Genomic DNA, 22,657 nt, shown 5'->3' on the forward strand with positions numbered 1-22,657 from the left:
ACACCTGCCATTTGCCACCCTCCTCGGCCTCCCCAGCTTGCTCACCTCCATTTATGTCACCTGCCTAGTCCCTGGGGGTATGGCTTGGGAGTCCAGGTTTTATGTGAAATTCATATTATCATAGTCATTCTTAACAGTTCCTTTCAAATATAGCTGGTTAGAGGTAGAATTCCAACATGATTGAGCCCCTTGGCCCTGCCTCTGTTTTCCAGTTGAGGAAACACGTTCAAAGATATCGTGCCTTTGCCCAGGGTAATGGCAGAGGGGCCTCTGACTTCTGGTCTCCTGCTTTCTCCTGTATCTAACAGTGGCCTGACTTCCCAAATTATTCAAAATATCTTATGAGAGGAAAGAAAGAAGGAAAGAAGGTATGGCAGGTTGAACATAAATGAACATTTGTGAGCATGTTCTAGTCTGCATCATTAGACTCATGTTTGCTGTATGCTGCTGCTTTTATATTTTTCAGCTAAATATTTTGGGCTCTTATCATAAGCCAAGTGCTGTTCTAAGTATTTATATGTATTAACTCATTTTGTCCTTCAAACTACCTAACAAGGAAGTATTATAATCTCTATTTTACAGATTTAGAAACAAGGCACAGTGGTAAAGTAACTTACCCAAGGTCCCACAGCTAGTTAGTATGGAGTTGGCATCTCCAAACAGATTCAACTATCAGGGGAACACCTGCTTTGAGGTTCTGATGCCCTCTGTGCACAAAATCTGCTGGAGATTTTGAGTATGAGGTCCAGTCCTTCCCTTTAAGAAAGGAAGTAATTTCCAATGCTGCTGGGCCCAATGATCTCTCCTTTAAAACAAATACTTTGTCATGTCCATTTACTGTCTGAAAATGAAATTCATAGATAACTCATTGCACATGTAATTTAAAAAATCATCACAGTGCCCTAACAGGAAAGAGAAAGAAATAAAAGTCTTGGGCAGACTTCACAAAGGACTCAGATGCTAACCCCTTATGTAGTCTCAACCATGATGTGACAGATTCAAATGCAAACTGATGTAGGTTTGTTAGACTGGCAACTCAAACCCTATAGTCACGCTGCTGCTTTGCATGTGATTTTCCAAACAAAGCACAGCTTAATTTCCTTTTATTTACACAGTAGTTATATGTCTGGAAAATTCAGTGTATGTTAAGGTAGTGCAAAGAAATGCTTTATAGGTAAAACGGAGTTAGGTCTTTCACTGAATTGAATAGTGGGATGTCCTAAGTCATGTAAGATGGACCTCAATTCTGTTGCATGGACTGTCCCATGCATTGCAGGATCTCTGTTATAACCAAGTCCCATCCAATGAATTCCAGTAGCAACCTGTCCCTTGCACCTCCAAACATTCTAATGCCAAAGATGCCCCTGCCCAATGCAAAAATGCACTCTAGGGGCAGAACTGTTCATATGGAATTCCATCCAGTTACTTTCTCTAGTAGCTACACTTACTTGCCATCCCTTGGGGAGTAGTCTACGTCCATTAAGCAGAATAATGCTAAGGAATTAATAGAGGGCTCTTGTCTGCAGCCTTCCTCTCTTTAGAATTCCCCAACTGGCCGCAGACTACTTAAAATTAGGGAGATATTGTGTACCTTATTGTGATAAGGCATTCAGTGGCACTGAATCATATCCCGTCCTTGTGCACTCGGCATATTGTATGTCTTTGAATTTCTCTCTGGAAGCTACGTACATGATGATAATATTCAATTCCAATGTAAAAAGGCCATCCTGTGATAGATTTCTAGGCATTGTTCCATTCAGTGAGCATTTGTTGAACAGTGCTTGGGTCAGGCACTGTGCTAGGGTTTCAGAATATCAAGGTGAATAAGAAGCAGTTCTGACTAAGAAGCCACTGTCTACTACAGATATGGAATGACAAAAAATACTTGTTTATAGTAAGTGCTTTATAAAAGTGTGTGAGGCGCACAGTCATGTAGGGGAAAACGAATCCATAAAACAACACTTAGGATTCATTATGTGCCTGTAGATTTATTTCATGTTTTGCCTTAGAAAAATGTATTTTAATATAGTAAATTTGCTTTAAAAATGGTTATTCATTTCAAAACCAGCAAACAGATATTCCTTTGTTTATATGGATAGATTTTTGCTTATTTTGCTCACCTGTTAACTCTCTATTGTTGTTACTATCAGCTACTTGTCATGGTAGAGAACTTACCAGATTGACTTGAATCCATAGGAAATTTTCTAAAATGAGATAACCAAAAAGCTTCTTGAAGATATACACAGTAGCAATTAGCAATTTGGTACCCATTTCACTGGGTTGGGATCAGTTTACCTTTGCACAATCTAAAAAGTTTATTTAGAACATCTTCAGGAAAAATAAGGATTCATGGACTTGTTAAACTATTAAGGGAAGAAGCTATCAACATATTTTTATGTGTATTTTAAGACTGCAATGAAACATTAGTTTTAATGAGATTATACTGACAGGAAATTTTTATTTGAATTGCTGGTTACATAGTTTGTACTTGAAAGTAATAAAAATTGGTAAAAAAAAATTCATATATCCCAACAGTTTTTATTAGCCTACCTGGGAAATTATCCAGGTTAGGAAGGTTTTTCCTAATTAAAATGAGGTAGCCGAGTGTTACTGAAATAGGAGCTTTAAGTTAGAGATGCCCTAAGCATATAAAAACAAACTGAAATGGGGATGACGTATTGAATTAATGAGCAATATATTTCTAGTTTGCTTTTCTTCATTAGAGGCATCTTAAAACTACAGTCAGTATAAACAGTGCTTTAAGGGGAATAGAACTGAATGTGCAAATTACAATCATATACAATGCAGAGGTAACTTTACTGTAAATTCTTTCGCTGTGGTTTTGTAGGGGGACCCACACCTAATCTGTGTCCCTGGAAACTGTGGGAGAGGACAAGGGACCCCAGACAGCTAAGCACATTTGACCTCATTCTAATAAAGCCAAGGGCTCCTCAAATTTTTCTCCAGGGCCTCAATATGAACGAATCCTACTCTTTCAGGTTACCAAACTGTAGCTTCAGCCATTTTTCTTTCTTTCCTTTTTTTTTTTTTAACCAAAGGACATTTATTTTTGATAAAGCTATCTACCGATTTCTGATGTTTCCTGTGAGTTTTGTCTTATATGCTCAATTTTATTATTTCATATTAGTTCCTTCTAATGTTATTGGCTAACCGTGACCACTTTCTCATGAACTTAAAAATTAGTAGGTTTATAAAACTTAAGATTCTCATCCTATATGAAAGGATAAGGATGAAGCATGAATTGTTTACTTGCAAGCTGATTTAATATGTAATGGGGACAATCCCAGGAAGCTTTTCTTACAGAAGAATCAAAATAGAGTACTTTTATTAGAAAATTATTTTTTGATACTTAATTATCAAAGCTATTCCTCCTCCCAAATTAGAGTTAATATATACCATTTCATGTTTCATTTGGCTGGATAAAAAAAGGGGATATTTTATGTATCACTAGAGTTGCAAACAAAACAGGTTAAAAAGTTATTAAATGGATATACCTTCTCAGACTGTAGTCAAAGTAGGTTATGAAGGTTTTATAAAGTGATATAGTTTTTGAAACTAGCAATCAAAACTGCAACAATTTTCTTTATGTAATGGTAAAGTTTATTTCATTTTTAATAACAATTAGAGGACAAAATGTTTAAAATTTGCAGTTTAAAACATGCACACTCACAAAAGGCCAATGACATGTAACACTGCATAGAACTGAATGCCACTCAACTTAAATAACTATTTATTAAACACAGTGCATTGAACATTGAAATAAACAAACCTGAGAAAACTACTATAATCACAGATTCAAAACTCTCCACTCATGCAGCGTCAGAATTTCTACAGCAGTTTCATCAGGAATGGTTTCTCATGGAGCTGGAAATACTACTTCATCTTTAATGCAAACTGTAGTTTTCCATAGTAGCTCCCTTCTGTGGCTGCCTTTTTTTTTTTTTTACCTAATAACCTTCAAAATGTCAAAAATGAAGCTTGAAGTATTTGAACAAACAGTATTCACTGCATTTATGGCTTCTATTCTAAAACATAAAAAATATGCATATTTTAATATTCTGCTCACATCTTCGCAAGAACAGATTAACCTATGACAAGTTGCTATTAACTCAAAGTAAGCAAATATGAAATCTAGCATTTTTTTTCCTATTTAAGGGAGATTTATTTGCTGACAAATTTTGTGAACCTTTTTTACAGAAAGTTCTTAGAGGCAAGCTAAACAAAAGATTCAATTAAACTTGTTCAAATTAATTTGTAAAATAATTTACATATGAAAAAAAAGTTGTGCAGAGGACCAATTAATTTGTCCACTGAAAATTAAATTTCAGGTAGGCCATGAAAGAATTTTATAAGGCAGAAATCAACATAAAGATTTACAGCAATAGTCATGCATTGGCCTAGATCACTTTTAAATATTTCATGCAAACCATAAACCCATCAAAAACACAGCTGCTCTCATACAGAAAGTAAATCAAGACAAAAACGGAAAACATTCATTTCCTTTCCTTCAAAATTTAACTTACATTCCACTTTAATAGCTGTTGAAGGTTAATTAAAATGCAGCAAAATACAACTAAGTTTCACAACTGACTAGTTATTTTAATGTGAGAAAAATCAGACTAGGTATCTTTAAGAGGCATTATAGAAATGTTCATCATTGGAAAGCATTTATTAGGCACCACACAGCATGGTGTTACATTAAGTAATTTACAAAAAGAATTCCACAGACCTGGTCCATGTGATATGAACAGGGTAAGCATTTTTCTTGGAAAATTTTGTGGACACTGATTATTTATAAGAATGTAGATTTATTTGATGAAATAGGCTTTAAAACCAGGAACTATCAAAGAGCAACCACACAAAAATAAACACTAATGATTATTTAGCTTTGTAATAATTATGACACTGTTATAAATAATTTAAAAACTGCAAATATACAATCTATTACTTTCTAGCTAGCATTCATTTCCCGAAAGAACATTTTAAATGACAGCTTGTGAGTGTTGAACAGTGTATACAACGCAGAACAAATTATCATGTGACTTTCATTTTGGATATTAGAATGCTGAATTGCAAAATTAAAATCTAAAATGTAATGATCAGAATAAACATATACTGGTTTCTCTAACTCGTTTTCCCTGGAAGTTACAAGGAAACACTGATTCCATTTAAAGACCACACAATTCATGTAAATGGCTAACATTATTTAGAATACATGTACACCTGACTTGATTAGAAAAAGTTTTCCATTAAGTTAGCAATACTGCTGAAGCAGTCTCACATTAGAATGCAGAATGGGGTGGGAGGGCAGGAGCCATGAACATAATTTTCAAATTTACTTCCTGAGAAACACCATTTTTATGCTCATAATTTCTGCCATATAGCATCTTTCTGGGTGCGAGACATCAATATATTTTTATATGTATAAATATAACATTTTACAAGTCCATGATCAATACCACTGTTTACTATTCAATATTAAAGAAGCAACTTTCAGCTTCTCAATGCTAAATGAATGAGGAGCGTCCACAGTAAGTAATAACTTCTGAATTGTAAACATTGTAAAGCAACCGTGTCAGCATTTGCCAGCATCCTTACAAGGGACTTTTTAATTGAAGAGGACACGTCCCTTTATTTCAGAAAATACATATTAAAAGTCACTTCAACTCTTTATTGTAATCCTGGTAAAATCGTGTTACTTTTTCCTCTATTAGGAAGGTTAAAAAACACACAGAAGGTTTTCTGGAATTTAAACTAACACTACAAAGTCACTGCAATTGCAATGGTGTATTTTAAGTTTTACCAAGGAGATTAAACTCTCACTGTCCCCCCCCCCCAGCCTGCCCCCCAGTAACAAGCAGAGAATGACAATGCTGATCATTCAAAAATAGGACTATAGGACAAAAGGGCATAAATTAGTCACATTTCACGCTGTGATCCTATACATTCACTTATTAGCCATAAGCGTCATGTTGAAGAAACAAACGTTTCAAGATAAAAAGAATACATTAAGTTTTCTTGAAAATTCAGTTCTGTTATATTCACAATGTTTTGATGTTAAAATTTTTAAGAAGGCTGCCACTGACAAGCTGAGGGCCAATGGCAGCAGCTCTTTGCTGTAACTATGAGCTACAGCACCTCATTCCTGTACCTCATTCCTGTTTTTTTATTTTTGTGGCTCGACTTCAACTATCACGACTGGGAGGCCCAAGAAAAGCTGCTTTGAATATCTAATTGGTAGACAAAGCCTGCGACTTTAGACTTTTGAAGATGACCTTAGATTCTTAAACAGGTGGTCTTGCTAGATGTTTTGATTCACAATTCCCTTATTCAGAACATCAAATGGGAAGACTCTAGGAAGTGAAGTATGTAAACTCCTTGCTCCCTTTACATTAAAATTATGTAAGTGTTACAATTTGTAGATGTGGGAGGCATACTGGTAACTAAATAGCTGAAGATACAGTGAAGGAAAGGATGTATATACTAATTATAAATCTAGATTAAGAAAAAAAGGATGTAACATTAAACTCATGGGTGATTCAGAAAACCACCTCTCTTCACAATTCTAGTCGCCCTTTTTTTTTTTTCAAAAAAAAAGGAAGCTCTGCCTATTTTGCTGGTAAGTCCACTTAAAGGCAAACAGGCTTTTGAATAAAAGGCAAATGTTTGCTTCACTCTCTGAAGTGTATCTGAAAACTAAAATTCCTTTTTGTTTTTTAAAAAATGAAAGCAATATTTTTAAGAGTGTAGAAACTGTGGTTTTTAAAACAGCCCTCATCATTTATTGGTGGGTAGCAAAACAGGCATTTTCAGGAGATGTTTTGGAAATGCTGAAAATAATTAAACTCAACATACATTTTTAAACATATTAATGATACCTACTCAAAATGAAAAAACAGCCTTTGTTAATTAAGTTATAACCTTGAGTACAACAGGTGAGTTTTTAAAATGAGGAAATGTATAACTTACTTGTCCCAATTACAGCACGTGACTAATTTTAGGAACTCCTTGACAAAGTGAACTGTGAAACAATTCTCAGTCTTAAGCAGAGGGGCAGTCACTCTAATACCGGCTGTGCTACCTAAGACAGCAGGAAACTTTAGTGGAAACAAATAGGGAGAACATAAACACATTACAAATGCTGAGCCTATGGACATTACGAAAGCCCACGCATTTATCCAATATGTGATTCCAAACACTTGACAGAAGCTTTGGAAATCCCAAATAAACATGTAAGCATATTTTTCTTAAGAAGAAACTTGAAGACAAAATGACATAAATCAATCTAGAGCAGAAGCCAGATTTTTAGAAAAATCTCAGGGATGATGAAACCTTTATCAGGAATGACTGAGAGACATAAATACAATATCAAAAATCAGTATTGTAACAAAACAACAGAGTCACATTAACATGTGTGCCCCCTAACTTGAACGAATTAACAAGACAAACAAGAAGCATTTTTAAGGCCAAAGGTGCAACATCACAGATTTTAGTAGCAAATGCCTTGAAATACTCATTTTTGCAAATCACTCTTAAATTTGAAAAGTCAAGCATGCAGATCTCACAGCAGAACTGGAATTAAATTTTCTTTTAAATTTCTGGGCAAATGACTACTGAATGAGAAATACACTTACGGAACTTCTTTGGCAAACATTTATCAAGACAATTTTTCACACAACACTTATTAATGCCTTGTTTAGAAATTTTGCTCAGTAAGGTGAGTCAGTTTCTTAAGAAGGCTGTTTTTTTTTTTTTTTTTTTTTTTTTTTTCAGCATATCCTGAAATCTGAATTCTGGATATCAAGAGTTCCTTTAACTTAATACACCACTGTAGAATTTTTAAATGGTTGGTCGCCTCATGGTATGTCTAATAAATTGATAGTTACAGCCTAGAGTGAAGGCCTAAGAGCACTGACCTCTCCTCAATTTAAGAAAGCACTCTGGCCGGATACAAGGTCATTTCAATTTCTGTTTACAGGGACTTAGCAAATACTTTTAAAAATCTGGGAGAGATGGTGTTACAGTAGAGTTGCACAGTGCTTATGTCTATAAATACACATGAATCTGAATGTCAGTCAATGAGATGAGCTCAGATCCACCTCTCCCCACGCAAACCAGACTGGAGTCGGTCAGCAGATTCCAGTGAAGACGTGGAAGCTGGTCTGAGAGATGTAGCAGAGTCTGCTTCTCAGCCATTCTCCATCACCATTCTTCTGGTCTCTGTTTTGTGGTATCGTATGCTCTAATCACTTCAGACTGTGAAACGATTCCATTTTCATCTTGAGAGAAAGCATACCCATCTGTAGATTAACGATAAAACAGAAATTATCATCACGAAAGTGCTGGAAATCCCTTATTCTGCATTTTGAATATGCATTTTCTAATTTGGGGAACAAATGCTTGCTTTCAGCATCACGCTATATATTATGCTCCCCGCAGACTAAGCAGGCGCCCTCAAGCCCCCTTGATTTTCTGTTCAGTGTCTCCAGTCCACCCCATTTAATTTTTGCTTTCCTCCGACTTGAGGAAGTGACTGGGTGCAGTCAAGCGGGCACGTGTATTTCCATATGTGCCAGGTGAAGTGAGAGGGAAGGCAGAAATACAACTGAGGAGGGGGGGAGAAACACACAGGAATGTTAGTGGTGGAAAAGGGGTCTCCTTCCCTCAGGGAGCATCTTCCTTTGCTCTCAGCATCTACAAATAAAGCCACTGATGCCCCCACATGGTTGGAGGGGGTGTGGGGATAAGAAGTGATCCCCAAGGCGGGTAATTATTCATGGCTTTCTCTAGTCTTTGGATCACATATTTAGAGAAGGCCATGTGAGGTTAAAGGAACAAAAGCATTAAACATGAGTATATATAAATCAAAATAAATTACATGTGGAAATAACATGAAACAAAAGATATATTACCAACACAAACAAATTTACTACAGGGCTTTATATATTTTATTTCTTTTTAGATCCTTGAAACATTAAGAGGGGGTGATACCTAAAAATTTCTTACAACTCGAAATATTCATAAATATTTTTGAAAGGAAAAATATGTTTCATCGTGCTGTAAGAAAGCTGAAAAAACTCTTGCAAAGTTATTCAAGTAGAAAAATACAATACAAATGCTTTTAAGAGTTAAGATTTACTTGACTATTCTTTCTAAGTCGTAAGGAAGCAGGGAGCATGTGGAAATATTGTCTTTCTTTAAGTGAAACTAAAATTTTAAAATGCTCCCAAAAAGTTAGACGGCTGTGGTCAAAGGGGTCTCTGACTATTTTAGTCAGGTGTTCATTTTAAAGAGTTAAATACCCCTAAAGTCAAAATACTGCTCTGATAAATGGTATGATGAAGTAATGGCAGAGAATTTTTTGAAAAATAAGAACTCAAATACTTACGGAGCAGGTTTTGTTGCAACGATTCAGACCGGTACAAGTTCATGTGGTTCTTCTTAAAGACATTCTTGAGCAATTGTGCCCTCTCGGTGAGGCTGCAGGGCAGGTGCAAATGTGCGAAATGAATTATCAACTCGGCTGAGACCCCAGAGTGCCCACAGGGCCACCAAAGAGAGGGTGGACTTAAGCAAAAGATTGCATGAGAAATCTGTATTCTAGCCATTCTTTTGACCCTATTTTCCCAGATAGAAATGAGATTTCAAGTATTTAGACAGACACTTTTGAGGCTATTTTTTCCCAGAGCTAAACATTAGGAAACTTATTTCCAATACTCTAATCAAAAGTAACATTTTTGTACCTCCCACTTACGTTTAAGTTAAATGGAGATACAGAATTGCATGACACAATCAATAAAAAATAAAAAATCTTCTGGTTGTGGTGTTAGCTTCTAAAAACCTGGTTGACTTATTGCATGTATTCTAAACATAGCAATTTTTAGAATAAAAAACTTAATTATCACCATGCATTTTTCATACTTTGCACATATTTTGGTGCAAAGTATATTTTAGCTATGTTAAAGAATCCTTAAGAATTATGCAAAGAAGAAATCTTACCTAGATTTTTAAATTAGCAAAATTAGAAAAATATGGTATGAAATGTGTTTCTGAATTTCATTTTAAAATAAACTATTTTCAGAAAATAGTTATACTAGGAAAAATGACAGGGAAAAATTTATTTTTCAATTCAAAATTCAAAATTCAATAAATTTTTTTTTCAATTCAAAATTCAATAAATTTTGAGAATAGTCTTCTCCAAAGATACAAATCCATATAATTATTAATTTCTAAAAACACATTGCAAGACATAATACATCTGCTTCTTTCCACTGCACATAGAACAGTGCCTCACACAGTGGGAGCTCAAATATTTGTTGAATAAATGAATTTGAGTAATAATTCTGAAATGCACTTATAAACATTATCAATCTTCTCAATCAAGCCATTTCTTCATTGGTTGATTTATAAAACTTTGCTATCAAAGAACATAAGTATGAGGAACAAATAAGTAATCCACATGCTTTGCAGCAAATGTTTATGCAATTTTGTTTTAATCACTGGAACAGACTCAGTTGAAAATTTTCTATCTTGTATTTTCCCTACTATAAAAGCTTAAGTTAAGTCGCTGTAAGTTATGTTAGCTCTGTATTTTGCCAAATTTTTTTGAGACTCTGAAACATTCTTTATCATATCCAAAAAAAAAAAGGATCCTCTGCATAATGAACTCATAATTAAATAAACATTTAGGCAAAATTTGAAGGAAAAATATTTAGAAATGTTGACATTTGTAATAATCCTCCATACATATTTATTAAAGTCAAGGGATGTTAACTGGCACTTCTTATTAGACATACTTTTTTGTCATTGGGAATTAGCTACATTAGGCTAGAAAGCTAATTAATCTAAAACTCCAGTGGTTCTGCAAATAGTTGTAAAACTTGCTTTTGCTAGTGAAATAAACAGATATGGGGAACGAGAAGGGGCCATTTTTACGGAGTCACTTTTCCTATTCTACTCTTTAAATGATCTAACATTACAGACCCCAGTACCCTGAGGGACACTAAAATGTGTAACTGCTTTGAGGAAGTCCGCAGCTTTAGCAGCAGGTGGTCTGATTTTGTTAGCAGAACACTGTGGACGAGGTGCTGGGAAGTCTCTGGTGTTTAAAACTGAAATAACCACAGACGGCTGGAGGATGGCAATGTATCATTATGCAGCTTCTTCTTCCCCAAATACATTTTCCAGGTTTCATGCTCGCTTTTCTAAATGCGTAATACCTTAATAATAAAACACTAAAGTGGTAAGAAGGCAAATGTGAGAATTTTATCCTACATATTATGGCAACCTCAATATGTAAGATAATTTTGTTTTGTAATGGTTCTTATAATGTTATACTCTCACACAGCAGTTACATCTAGTTAAAGTTCAGTGTTCAAAAATAAAAGCAGAAATAACAAAGTCTCTTTCTCGGGAAACCTTTTTCTCAGTCATTTTCCTATATAACAAGAGGACAAATACGTAACCCAGGCAGACTGTGAGGATGCAGGGAGTTATGTACAGCACCCAGCACAGTGAGTGGCAATTAGGAAGCAGTCAAAGATGCCAGTCCCTTCCCCTCTAATACCCTCCCTGCCACCCCACCCCCCTATTCCCAAGGAATTTCTTATTTAAAAAATCAGCTACAACAGAGATAATCAGAAACAGAAGATACTTTGTGAGGATCATTTTTGATGCCTTGGTTTACATTCTACTTTATTACAACATGAGATATCTATTGCTACATATGAGTTTCAATTTATAAAGTCCCCACTCTGTTTTTAGCAGGAAGACAAGTAAGGTTGGGTTTTTGTTTTGTTTTGTGTTTGCCTTAGCTATGCTGAACGTCTTGCTTTAGTCCTTGTTGAGCAGAGTTCCTCCCATGGAATAAAAATGCTATTCTTGGGAGGATGCTTAATAAACAATAAGTGATGATGAGTTGTAGTTCTCTAGTCTTATTCTACCCTTAGGGAATTACTCATTATTTAAACATGCATGCAATTCTATGTGATCCATGCTTATGGGTACTGGCAATACTATCAAGTTATATTATAAAATACACTGTGGTAACAATAACATTGAGAGATTTATTAAAAATTTGGTTTTTGTTGAACAACCCAACACAGTATGAGAAGAAATATTTCCACTAGACACAAAGATACCCTCTCACTAAAACCACATCTTTTTTGCAAACCTTTGGAAAAACCACAGACTTAAGGAAAAGATTTGGCCAGTGGTTTTACTCAATCTATTATGGTCTTTTGTTTATATACCAAGTTGTACAAATTATGAATCTGTTTAATGCAATTATACAACTGTATATAATACTGTTACCTTATTTCCAAACTTACTAATTATTGCAGCTTAGATATTTGGTGGAGTTGAGGTGTAAAAATATTATTTTAAAATAACATTTTGTTTAGAAACACTAAAAAAGTTAGTGTAGGTAAAAAGCCATTTACTGTCCCGGAACATGTGGTCATCTTTGAAGAGTGGTGAATTTACATTTGTCCTTATATTGGCTTGGCAAGCTATTTTGGTTGACTCATTAAAACAGGTCTCTAGAAAGTAAATAAACATTCATTCAAAGAATGTTTTAATATGTATCAGGTAATAGTTGTCCTGTTTTAGGTGGTGGTGTGGGGGTGATGAACGATGAATACAACAGGCCTAAAACCTGCTCTGAAGAACATGACATTTTGTTGTTCTGTCATTTTTCATTACAAACGTTGGACAAAATTGTTATTATAGTGATGAAAGTAGGCTGGAGGAAAATATTTGAGAGATCCCTCTATTCTCAAACCCCACCAAGAGATTTATATAATATTGATGTAAAATCCAGTGTAAAAACCAAGAAGCATAGTTTTTTCCTATTAATTCTGGGGCAATGTTGAAATTGCTTTTCATTAACATAAACAATGTAGAGAAAGATCTGGAGAGACCATCATCACCATCCACATGACCTCCCCTTACTTCCCCACTCTCTACTTTAAAGCTAAGGCTATGGGCCAACTAAGGTGATGGAACCAGTTAATGAGGACTGATCTGAAGAAGTTGGGCTAAAAGTCTGTTTAGTAATGGCTGATGATGAGAAGCGGGCTAATGTCTAGTTAGAAATAAAAATTATTAGTTTCATTATCATATTTTCCTGTTGGTAAGATATATAGCTTCATACACACAAAAAAGAGATTGAAAAATAAGTATCTTTTCCCAATTAATCCACAGTACCCACAAGCCCTTATTTTAAACCTTTGGGTTTTTAAAGTTTACTTCTTTTTTAGCTCAGTTTTGTTTTTAAAAAGGTAAGATGTTACATGATCCTAGATATGTAAGATACCCAATTGGGGGATGGGGACCCATATTAAAAAACTTAGCATTTCTGATGTAAGATGTGTAAACATTTACATTAAGTAGAAAAAATAAAACACTATAAATGGTCTTAAATTCATAAAACCATTAATACAGATTATTCTTTAGTCTCAAAGCTTCATGTAGAAGGTCAACGGCATGAGCAGCATAAGGACATTAGCTAGCATATTGAGTCTTCTCAACAAAGATTAATTTTCTTCAAATTCATGTTGTGGAAATAATGGAACCAAGTCATAAAATGCAGGGGACCTGGAGCTTTTCTTGAAGACTGCTGTGACTCAGATACAGGACAAGGTAGGTAAGAAGGAAGGTAAGAAGTCTGCCAAAGGCCTTAGAATGTGTATGAATTGATTTTGGCTAGAGGTGTTCTAGTATTGTTTAAATTGCAAAGTACCTGAAGGCAAAACATATTTGTTCAATTTTATAAAACAATGCTTAATGATTAGTTTTCATTTTGAACATAAAATCATGTAATGGACTTCTGAGGGACCTTAAAGAGTATTACTTCATCTTATACTATTTATTAAGACTACCAACACAGTTATGTAGTGCCTACACTGTTATATTTAATTAATTGCTATTTAATAAAGCCAATATAAAATTGGCGCCAACTCAGGTACCAGGACTGATTCACCCACGCAACACTCAGTCATCCATTCACTACCCACCACTTAACCATCCATCACTCAACCATCCACATACCCACCTACAACCATCCTTCCACCATTTCCATCCATCCATTCACTCATCCTTTCATTCATTCCCTCATTTATTGCTTCCTTCATTCAACTATTTATTTAACCATTTGTTCACTCAATGACTATTTATCCAGTGCTACTCTAAGTTCCAGGCTCTATGCTAGGTGCTGGGTTAGAGCCATGACTAAGACATACTAGCTCAAACTAGTAGAAATGTACATGTAAAGAAATACATTGTAATACAATGCAATAAATTTAACAATGGAAGTTTACACAAATACAGTGACAGCAGAGTAGGAATTAATTAATTTCATCTGCGGAGAGTTAAGGACATTGCATCTGAATTGGGTTTTGCAAGCTGGGAACTGGAATGCCCAGTCTGTAAGAGCAGTATGGGCTCCTAGACAAGAAAACAGTGTATATGAACGCTTAGGGGGTATAAAATAGCGTAATGTCTTGGAACTGAAGGAAGTCTGATATTGCTAGAATACACAGAAATCACATTTTCTAACATTTTGTTAACTTTTTTGAAATTTGACATCAGTCTTATTCTCTAAGATTCCTGGTAGTAAAATCAGACCTGCAATTTCTTTAACTGCCCTAGAATGTCTTAGCATGAAGACTTTACCATCAGTTGCAGTTTTCTCCTTTCATAGATATCATGTAGCTGGAAGGGACTATGCTTATCCTGACGACCACCATCCTTTCTGATTACCAGTGGGCAGCAGAGACAATGCGGGGTTCCCGTCATACCAGGTCTGCGGTATTCAGCTAACAGCTAACATTTCCATGTTCTTGATGAAAAGTTGAATAGCCATTTCAGACAAATGAGCAGGGCAGTGGCAGGAAATTTATCTGATAGCATTTTCTTAGGAGAAGTTGGTGGTGATTTAGGGTTGAATCCACTTTCCCTTTTAGGCGCTCTGACTTATTTTAATTTGTGGGAGGGGCTCTGTGCATCCTAGACTCAGGGAATCATTAGGACCTAGAGAGCATCACATTCACCCCTCAGCCTGATTTACAAATTGTCAAAGTCACTGATACACTGAGCAAACTAAATATCATGTGGAGGGGCAAGTTTTACTCTTGCAAATATGAGAGATTTATTCCTACAGATAGTAACACTGATAGTATTATTACTTAATAATTGTCTATAAATGATTCTATTTATACTTTTGTGAGCTAGAACCTTTACCGTATCTTTTTAAAGGTGTGTGTGTTGTGTGTGTGTGTGTGTGTGTGAGAGAGAGAGAGAGAGAGAGAGAGAGAGAGGGAGAGAGAGAGAGAGAGAGAGAGAGAGAGAGAAATTTACCGAGGGACAATTTGTGGCAGGCAATTGGATAGAGATCCTTTCCTACAACAAAGCCTGTGATAAGGTTTCAGATGAAAGGATAGAGATGAAGGGGATGGTGGAGGCAGGAGGGGAAATGCTAACATTTTCTGAGTACTCACTCTGTCTCATAGACTGTCTAGGCATTTACACTCTTCATTTTACTGAATCCTTACTACAAGCTCAAAGGTAGGTATTACTTTTCCCATCACATATACAGAGAAACTGATTTAGGGAGGTCAAGTACTTCATTAGTTTTATTCTCTTTTTGCTGCTACACCCCATTCTTGAAAATGCAGCAAAAGGAGGCAGGGCAGTGAATGAGTAGGAGCTAGGGCTCTAGAATCAAAAGACATGGATCTGAGGCCCAGCTCTGTCACTTACGACCTTGGGAACTTAGTCACACCTAACTCCAGTTTTCTCATCTGGGAAACATGGGCTGTTGTAAGGATTAAATCAGATAGCACATGTGAAATGTTAACTGCAGACCCTGGTATGAAGTTAAGTGCTCAACAAACGCCAGTGACATTATTTTTAAAATGTGTGATGTGCCCCACAGGCCTAGTGAGAGGAAGTGAGAGGTGGAAGTGAGGGTCTCAGCTTGAGTTCCCAGTCTGACACTTACGCCATTGTGTCAAATTGAGTAACAGTGAATCCTGATAAAGGTGACATATACTGGAGCAAAACATTTGCTATGATTTAGGCAAAACCAGGCTAGCTCATTCTAGCATGATGGAAGAGATAAAAAACAAACAAATAAACAAACAAATTCTTGGTGCTATCTCCACAGTTGTATTTTATTATTCTCTGCTTTCAACTAATTTTTATTTCTTTTTTATAATGCTTTGTGAATTTAATGAATTTGAGTAGCGTTCTAACCTTGCTTCTTTTGGGGGGGAGAGTGGGGGAGTAAGGAAGAGGATTTTGATGACATAACTTGCTTCATATATGATATATGTCTAGGTCAGTTCCTAATAACAGATTTAATCACAAATGCAATTGCATGGCAGTTTGGCTGATTGTCAAGCTCTGATTTTGAGTACATGCTATGTATTTTGGATACTGTTTCAAGCTAAAAAAAGTCTTCTTTTTCCTGTTTAGTTTTATAACACAATAACATTGTTCTCTACCATTCATTTAATGCTCATTAAGCACCAGGCACTACCCTATGAGCTTTATCTACAGTATTTTACTCAATTTTCACAACTAGCCATGAGGGAGATATTCTCACCCCCATTTTATACGTGAGGAAATTGAGGCTCAGTGACATCAAGCAATTGGCTAAGGTCACACAGTTTAGTGAGTGACAGATTCGATTTTGAATCCACATCTCTCAGATTCTAAAATAAGCTCCAGGTTGACTGATCAAAACAGGTTTACCACTTACGCCCAACCACTGGTAAAAGACAAATCGAAAGTTCACTGGAGAAGAACACATTTAGTGTATATTTTACCTTTTTCCAAGCACAACTGCTCCTGGGTCTTGAGACTTTGCCTCTAGCTCCTGCACTTCATCTACTAATGTTTTAAAAGCAGTCCTCTTGATACTGAAAAAAAAAAAAAAAAGTTGCACGGAAATACTCTTGTGAAGACTTAAAACTTTACAAAATTAGATATCTGGTTTACTATCATGCTGTTGATAAATACAACAGTACCCAAAGTACAAGCAATTTTTCAATAGAATCTAAAAAATTAGTCACTTTTGAGCACTATGTAATTAGAGAAATGTCTTAAAATAACTGGTTTCCATTTGCAATATTAAAACTTTAAATATTAAATAAACATATAATTAACTTTAATGATACCTTTTGTTGTGGTAAGAGTTAACATTTTAAAACATAACACGTGAGAAAAATTAGTAAGGTTTTTGTTTCTTACAGTCTATATTTTACGTATGTTTAGAGTCAGGCAAACACAACAATTATTTACTAAGAAAAAATTATGTCTTTGGAGATAATAGAATCCTTTCTTCTACCTTGTATTGGTTTTCAGGCTAATTTCTTAAAAAAAAAAAAACCTCTCTAATATAATTCTCTCCAATGCATTTCTTCCTGGTGTTAACTAGAACTACCTGCTTTCCTTCTCATTCAGTCTTCTAAACTAATTCAGTTTTCTAGTTCCTCAATGACTCTTTTCTTCTTTATTAATTTATTTATTTAGAATGAATTAATATTTCCAGTTTCTATTCTGCAAACTACGTTCTTAAGCTGATGTTAAAACAGAGAAGGCTGAGAATGAATATGCATCTATATTTTTTGCATACATAACTGAGTATTATACTTACACCTTATATGCCACATCGAGAAGCAAAGAAGCCACAGGGATAAATAACAGGCCCATCCAAAAGACTCCCGAACTAAACAACATGGCTGCCTGAGAAAATCATCAAAAGCAATATTACTTTAAAAACTAAGACAAATACCACTCATTTAATTTTTATATGATTTTAATACCACTCACATTTAATTTTTATATGATTTTAAGTAAAATCATTTTAAGAATATTATTCTGCAAGACAGTAATATAATAACTCTGAATTCAAATTTGTGAAATGTGTTAAAATAAGCATTTACTACCTATTTTTTTTCCTCAAGCAGCTAATATAGCAAAGATTTATTATGTGCCAAATCTTTTCATAATTTAAAGTGAAATTCTTATTATTGTGGCCAATGCATGGAGGATTAAACATTGACTTTTTATTTTTTTATAATTTAGAATATCAAAATCAGTGTTTTTGAGCCAGCTTCAAACATATTCTGGATTACATTCTCTTATAATGCTAGCACATAAAATAAATCCTATTTTGAAACAAGTTTACTTTTCTGGCAAATGAAAAATAACTTTACTTTTGTAAAATATTATTTAATAAATCATGCAGATACATCATGAAAGTAGTATAATCAAATTATCTCTGAAAATGAAGTAATTTGATTATTTTTGGCTGATATTAGGTAGGAATAATTCTAATATTAAAAATAACTTTAATCCTTCATTGTGTGTTAAATCTCACATTGCTTTATTAGAGCCTTTTGGGTTGCAAAGGAAATGATTCGATGATGAAAAATTAATAACTTCTATTCGTTGTTTGCAATTACAATAAAAAATTTCTTTGTAATGTAATTAGATTATAAAAGGTTTAAAAGGAATAGTGTATGATAAAGCTGAAATATTTTGTTTCTCTTCTTTAGTTCTATTAGTTTTATCAAAAGTAAATTTGTAATATCTATTTAAATTCATAAATGTATTGCTATAACTTCTTTAAAAAGTAGCCAACCAATGGATGCACACTGACAACCTACTGGAAATCACACAGGCAAATTTTCGTTTTACCAGGGATGATTCAGAAATTAAGAGTAATCTCGAGTTTAATTCTTATGTAGGCAGTTTCACAATTACACACAAACAATTACACACAAACAATCCTCATCAATGAATTCTTATCAAATATAAAGATTTCTAATTTAAAATTATTTTTCAGATTACCTATTCATTTGGACTCTCAACTGAGGACAAGGAACTGTTAAAATTCTTTTGTACATTGACATGGGCTAATGGTAGAGTTCAAGGATGCTAAGTTTTTTCCCAGATAGCATAAAATAGCTCTGAACACTTATTTTAAAAATAAAACCATACCATTACCAAAAATTTCAGAAAATACATTTTGCCACGTGGGTTCAATGGAATAATACCCATATTCTAAATGAAAACCAGTCACATAAAAGTCACTTTATTTTATAAGCAAAACATGAGCTTTGACACGTTTGCTGACATCCTCAATAGTGAAAACCAACAATAACTATGTAATAGGAAATGTCTATCAAGGCAATGGGTTTTGTTTAAATCGAAAGAAGCTTTCTAGGAAGGTAACAACTGTAAAAAAAAAAAAAAACAAACATTTCTTTTTCCTTCTGGGGGGAAGAGGTAAAATCAGATTCTAAGTCATGTAACTGAAAATACGAAGCTTACTTGGCTTAATTTTAATATATTTTAATTTGGGGGTAAGAGAAGAAAGATTTATGCTTGCCTTTGCTACCTTGCATTAAATGTCCCCTGGTGGAAAAGGCAAAAATGGTGGTGGAGCCTGGAGGCTGCTAATTCTGACTATTGTGATGCTAACTATCAATGGAGGAACAACTGGCACCCACTATTCAGTCCACCCAGCCTTTGGCTTTACAAATGAACCACATGAATTGAGGGGAAAAAAAAAAAAGGTTTTCTGCATCATATCTGAAAGCCTGTCAGATTTTTTTTTCTTGTGCAGAGGTTAATCCAAACCTAAAAGATTTAAAGCCGACATTCGCATTAAAGACAGAGTCTCTTTGTATTTTTTGGATGAAGAGGGGGAAAAAATAAAATCCCACAGAGGTATTTCCTTCCTTTCTGGACCAAGAAAGCTCCCCCTCACTCTGTAGAAACCATTTTTGTCTGTAACTTTTCACATCTCTCCCCTCGCAGGCAGGTCATCTGGGAAAAGCCGAACGGATCCCCACAGACAATGGTGGTAACAGGAGCAGCTTGTTTGGGGCTGGGCTCTGACTCCCTCCAAGAGCGGTTTGCAAATTGCTTCTAATGTGGGGGACTTGTGGGTCATGCCAAGCAGCCCCCATCACCCCTCCTCTGGGCCCTGTGAAACCAAATGGAATCTGCCACAAAAGTGGCTCCTGGAGGGAGCTGAGAAAGGCTGAGTCAAAAGCTCTGCAAAGCTGGTAAACTGGAGGGCACAGGCCCTGAGTGGGGAACAAACAACCGCTTGTCTCTGCAGAAATACGTTGGCACCACACGGGCTTCAAAAATAAACCTACGCTGCCCGAAAATGCACATTTCCGCAAAGGAATTGTTCTGAAATCTCCCTGTGAACTTGCAGAGAAAGGAGGTTTGCGAAAGCATGAGCTCATCTGCATTTAGCTAAGCCAGGGAGGCTTGACCAGATAAGAGGGGCTTACCTTCTGACCCACAATGGGGTGAACCCTGAGCAACCTAGATTCCCACACCAGGCAGAGAAGCACTTCTGCAGCATTCAGTGTTTCCAAGTTCAATCTTGTACGAGACATAATTTAAATGTGGTACTTGTCTAAAAGCCTTCAGCGATGCGGTTTTAAAAATCTACCTCTACATTTTACGTTATAAATGTCAGAGTTGAGCGCTGTGACTCTTACTCTTGGGTAATATATGGACACCTTCTAAAAGAGAAGCCTTTTGGGGAACTCCAGGACTATATCCCTGGACTCCAATTTGAGTAGGTCTGGCGGTAAACAACCCTGGTAACATCTGGCTTGGCCCTTCTCAGCTAACACACTTTGTGGAAGTAACTTCTGAGTCTCAGTTTCCTCGGCTTTAAAACGTCCCCCCTCCCAGGATTATTAGAATTCAACCAAAGAATGTTTGTAAAGCGGCTGCTTTTATTATTAACATTGATTGTAACAAACTCTCAGTTATTCATTTAATTTTCAATTGTTTTTAAACACTCTTATTTTTCTAGTGATCTGTCTAGCCATTTCCCATACCATAAACTTCAAGGAAGGAAATCTTTATCATATCATATTAAATGTAAGTCATTTTATAAATTTCATGGTTTTCATCACAATAATATCACAATACATACTTGTCTCAGCTAATATTTTGAAATGCAGTATTGAAATGTAGACCGAGGTAACTGATGACTAATAAACACGCATCTTAATTTGCTAATTTTGGAAATGGAGATAAATTATTTTTTTCATAGAAATTATTAAAGACTGCATGAGCATAACAATTTGCGAAGGGAATATTATTCAAAAAATAGTGCTGCAAAGCATGCTTAGTTATTTTTTTCTGGAGAGGGCAGGAAGATAAATTAAAATACATTTCACGACAAAGAATTAATGTTAACAACAATAATTTAAAAAAACACCAAAAGTGGTTATTTATTAAGTGCCTGGATAAAGCTTTAGTTAAGGTCTTTCCAAGCTTAAAAACAGCGAGAAAACTACCAAAGGAAATGCTTTAAAGAAATGATTTAAATTCCCACACATTCAAAAAGGATATTTCTTAAAAGAAAATGATAAACCAGAAACTAGGAGAATGACAGCTACAAATATATGAAATTCTGGGTTAAAATCTGATTATAAAAATAGCCCATTCATCTTCATAAAAATAGCAAAGATCTCAACAGATAGGCAAAATATCTGAGAAGGTATTCACAAAAGAAGAAACAAGTAATAAATAAAATGGAAAAGCACTGAGCCTCTCTGTAGTCACAGAAACACTGTCAAACTAGACTGGATTAAAAAATTCACTTTTACAGATGGGTGTAGGTGGGGATGATGCTGAAACAGATATCTGTAACAATTTATATTCCCACCAACAAAGTACTAGCCTTTGGGAAAGGTAACTGGCAATGTGAACCAAGGTCACAAACGTTCATTCCCTTTAATTTGATGATTCAATTTCTGGAGTAAGGTGTTTGTGTGGCTTGGAGTTACATACCCCCAAAAACATGTTCTTAATCCATTCCTTGGGGTGTGAACCCATTGTAAATAGGACCTCTTAATGAGGTGACTTTGGTTAAGGTATGGCCCAATGGAATCAGGATAGGGTCTTAATCCTATCACTGGAGTTCCTATAGAGAAAGCACAGATGGAGAAGCCACAGGGCACAGCCAGAAGCTGGAAACCAATAGAACCCAGAAGAGAAAGGAGAAGATGCCGCCTTGTATGCTGCGATGAGATGGAAAAGCCAAGGAACCCCAATGATTGCTGGCCATCTAGAAGATACCAGCCCGGAAGGAAGCAAGCCTTGAAGCCTCTGAAACCGTGAGCCAATACAGTCCTAATGTTAAACCAACCCACTGCATTGTATTTGTTTTAGTAACTGGGAAACTAAAGCAGTGTTGAAATTTGATACAGCTTTTGCATTTAGATTAGTATCTAATTAGACTGTCTGTGGGCACTAGTCTTGCAAAATTCTCCCCCAAAATGGGCCCCCTGGCCAAGATTTAGTTAAAAGCGTAAACCATGGCAGTCCCTTCTTAGAAAATCACAGTGCTGAGTTACAACAGTTAAGGCTTTGAGAAATCAGAGTAAAGAACAGTATCTGATAGTTTTTTAAAGCAAGGTTTCCCAAATGTATTTTTTGACTATGGAACCCTTTTCCCCACATGCTGCTTCCTAACAATCAAGGAATTAATATCGGGGAATGCAAATGTTCACAGTGGGTTCTTTTAAATAGCAGAACATTAGAGAAAACTAATATGACACTATTTGGCTGGTTCAGTAACTGTACA

General features: G+C 35.4%; 1 protein-coding gene across 5 annotated transcripts in view; it reads right to left on the reverse strand.

Annotated features, from left to right (window-relative positions):
- Positions 1-3,934: 3,934 nt before the first annotated feature.
- ATP8A1 (ATPase phospholipid transporting 8A1) overlaps positions 3,935-22,657 on the reverse strand; it is a 254,190-nt gene continuing 235,467 nt past the window's right edge. For all 5 annotated transcript variants that reach the window (XM_037829701.1, XM_037829703.1, XM_037829702.1 and 2 more), the window contains 4 exons: positions 17,681-17,769; positions 16,851-16,943; positions 9,410-9,501; positions 3,935-8,321 (listed from right to left, as the gene is read on the reverse strand). In XM_037829701.1, coding sequence (XP_037685629.1) covers positions 8,224-8,321; positions 9,410-9,501; positions 16,851-16,943; positions 17,681-17,769 — 372 coding nt within the window. In that variant the 3' untranslated portion in view covers positions 3,935-8,223. The remainder of the gene's footprint in view (positions 8,322-9,409; positions 9,502-16,850; positions 16,944-17,680; positions 17,770-22,657) is intronic.

This window comes from Choloepus didactylus, chromosome 3 (genome assembly GCF_015220235.1).
Source record: "Choloepus didactylus isolate mChoDid1 chromosome 3, mChoDid1.pri, whole genome shotgun sequence".
Taxonomy (NCBI): domain Eukaryota; kingdom Metazoa; phylum Chordata; class Mammalia; order Pilosa; family Megalonychidae; genus Choloepus; species Choloepus didactylus.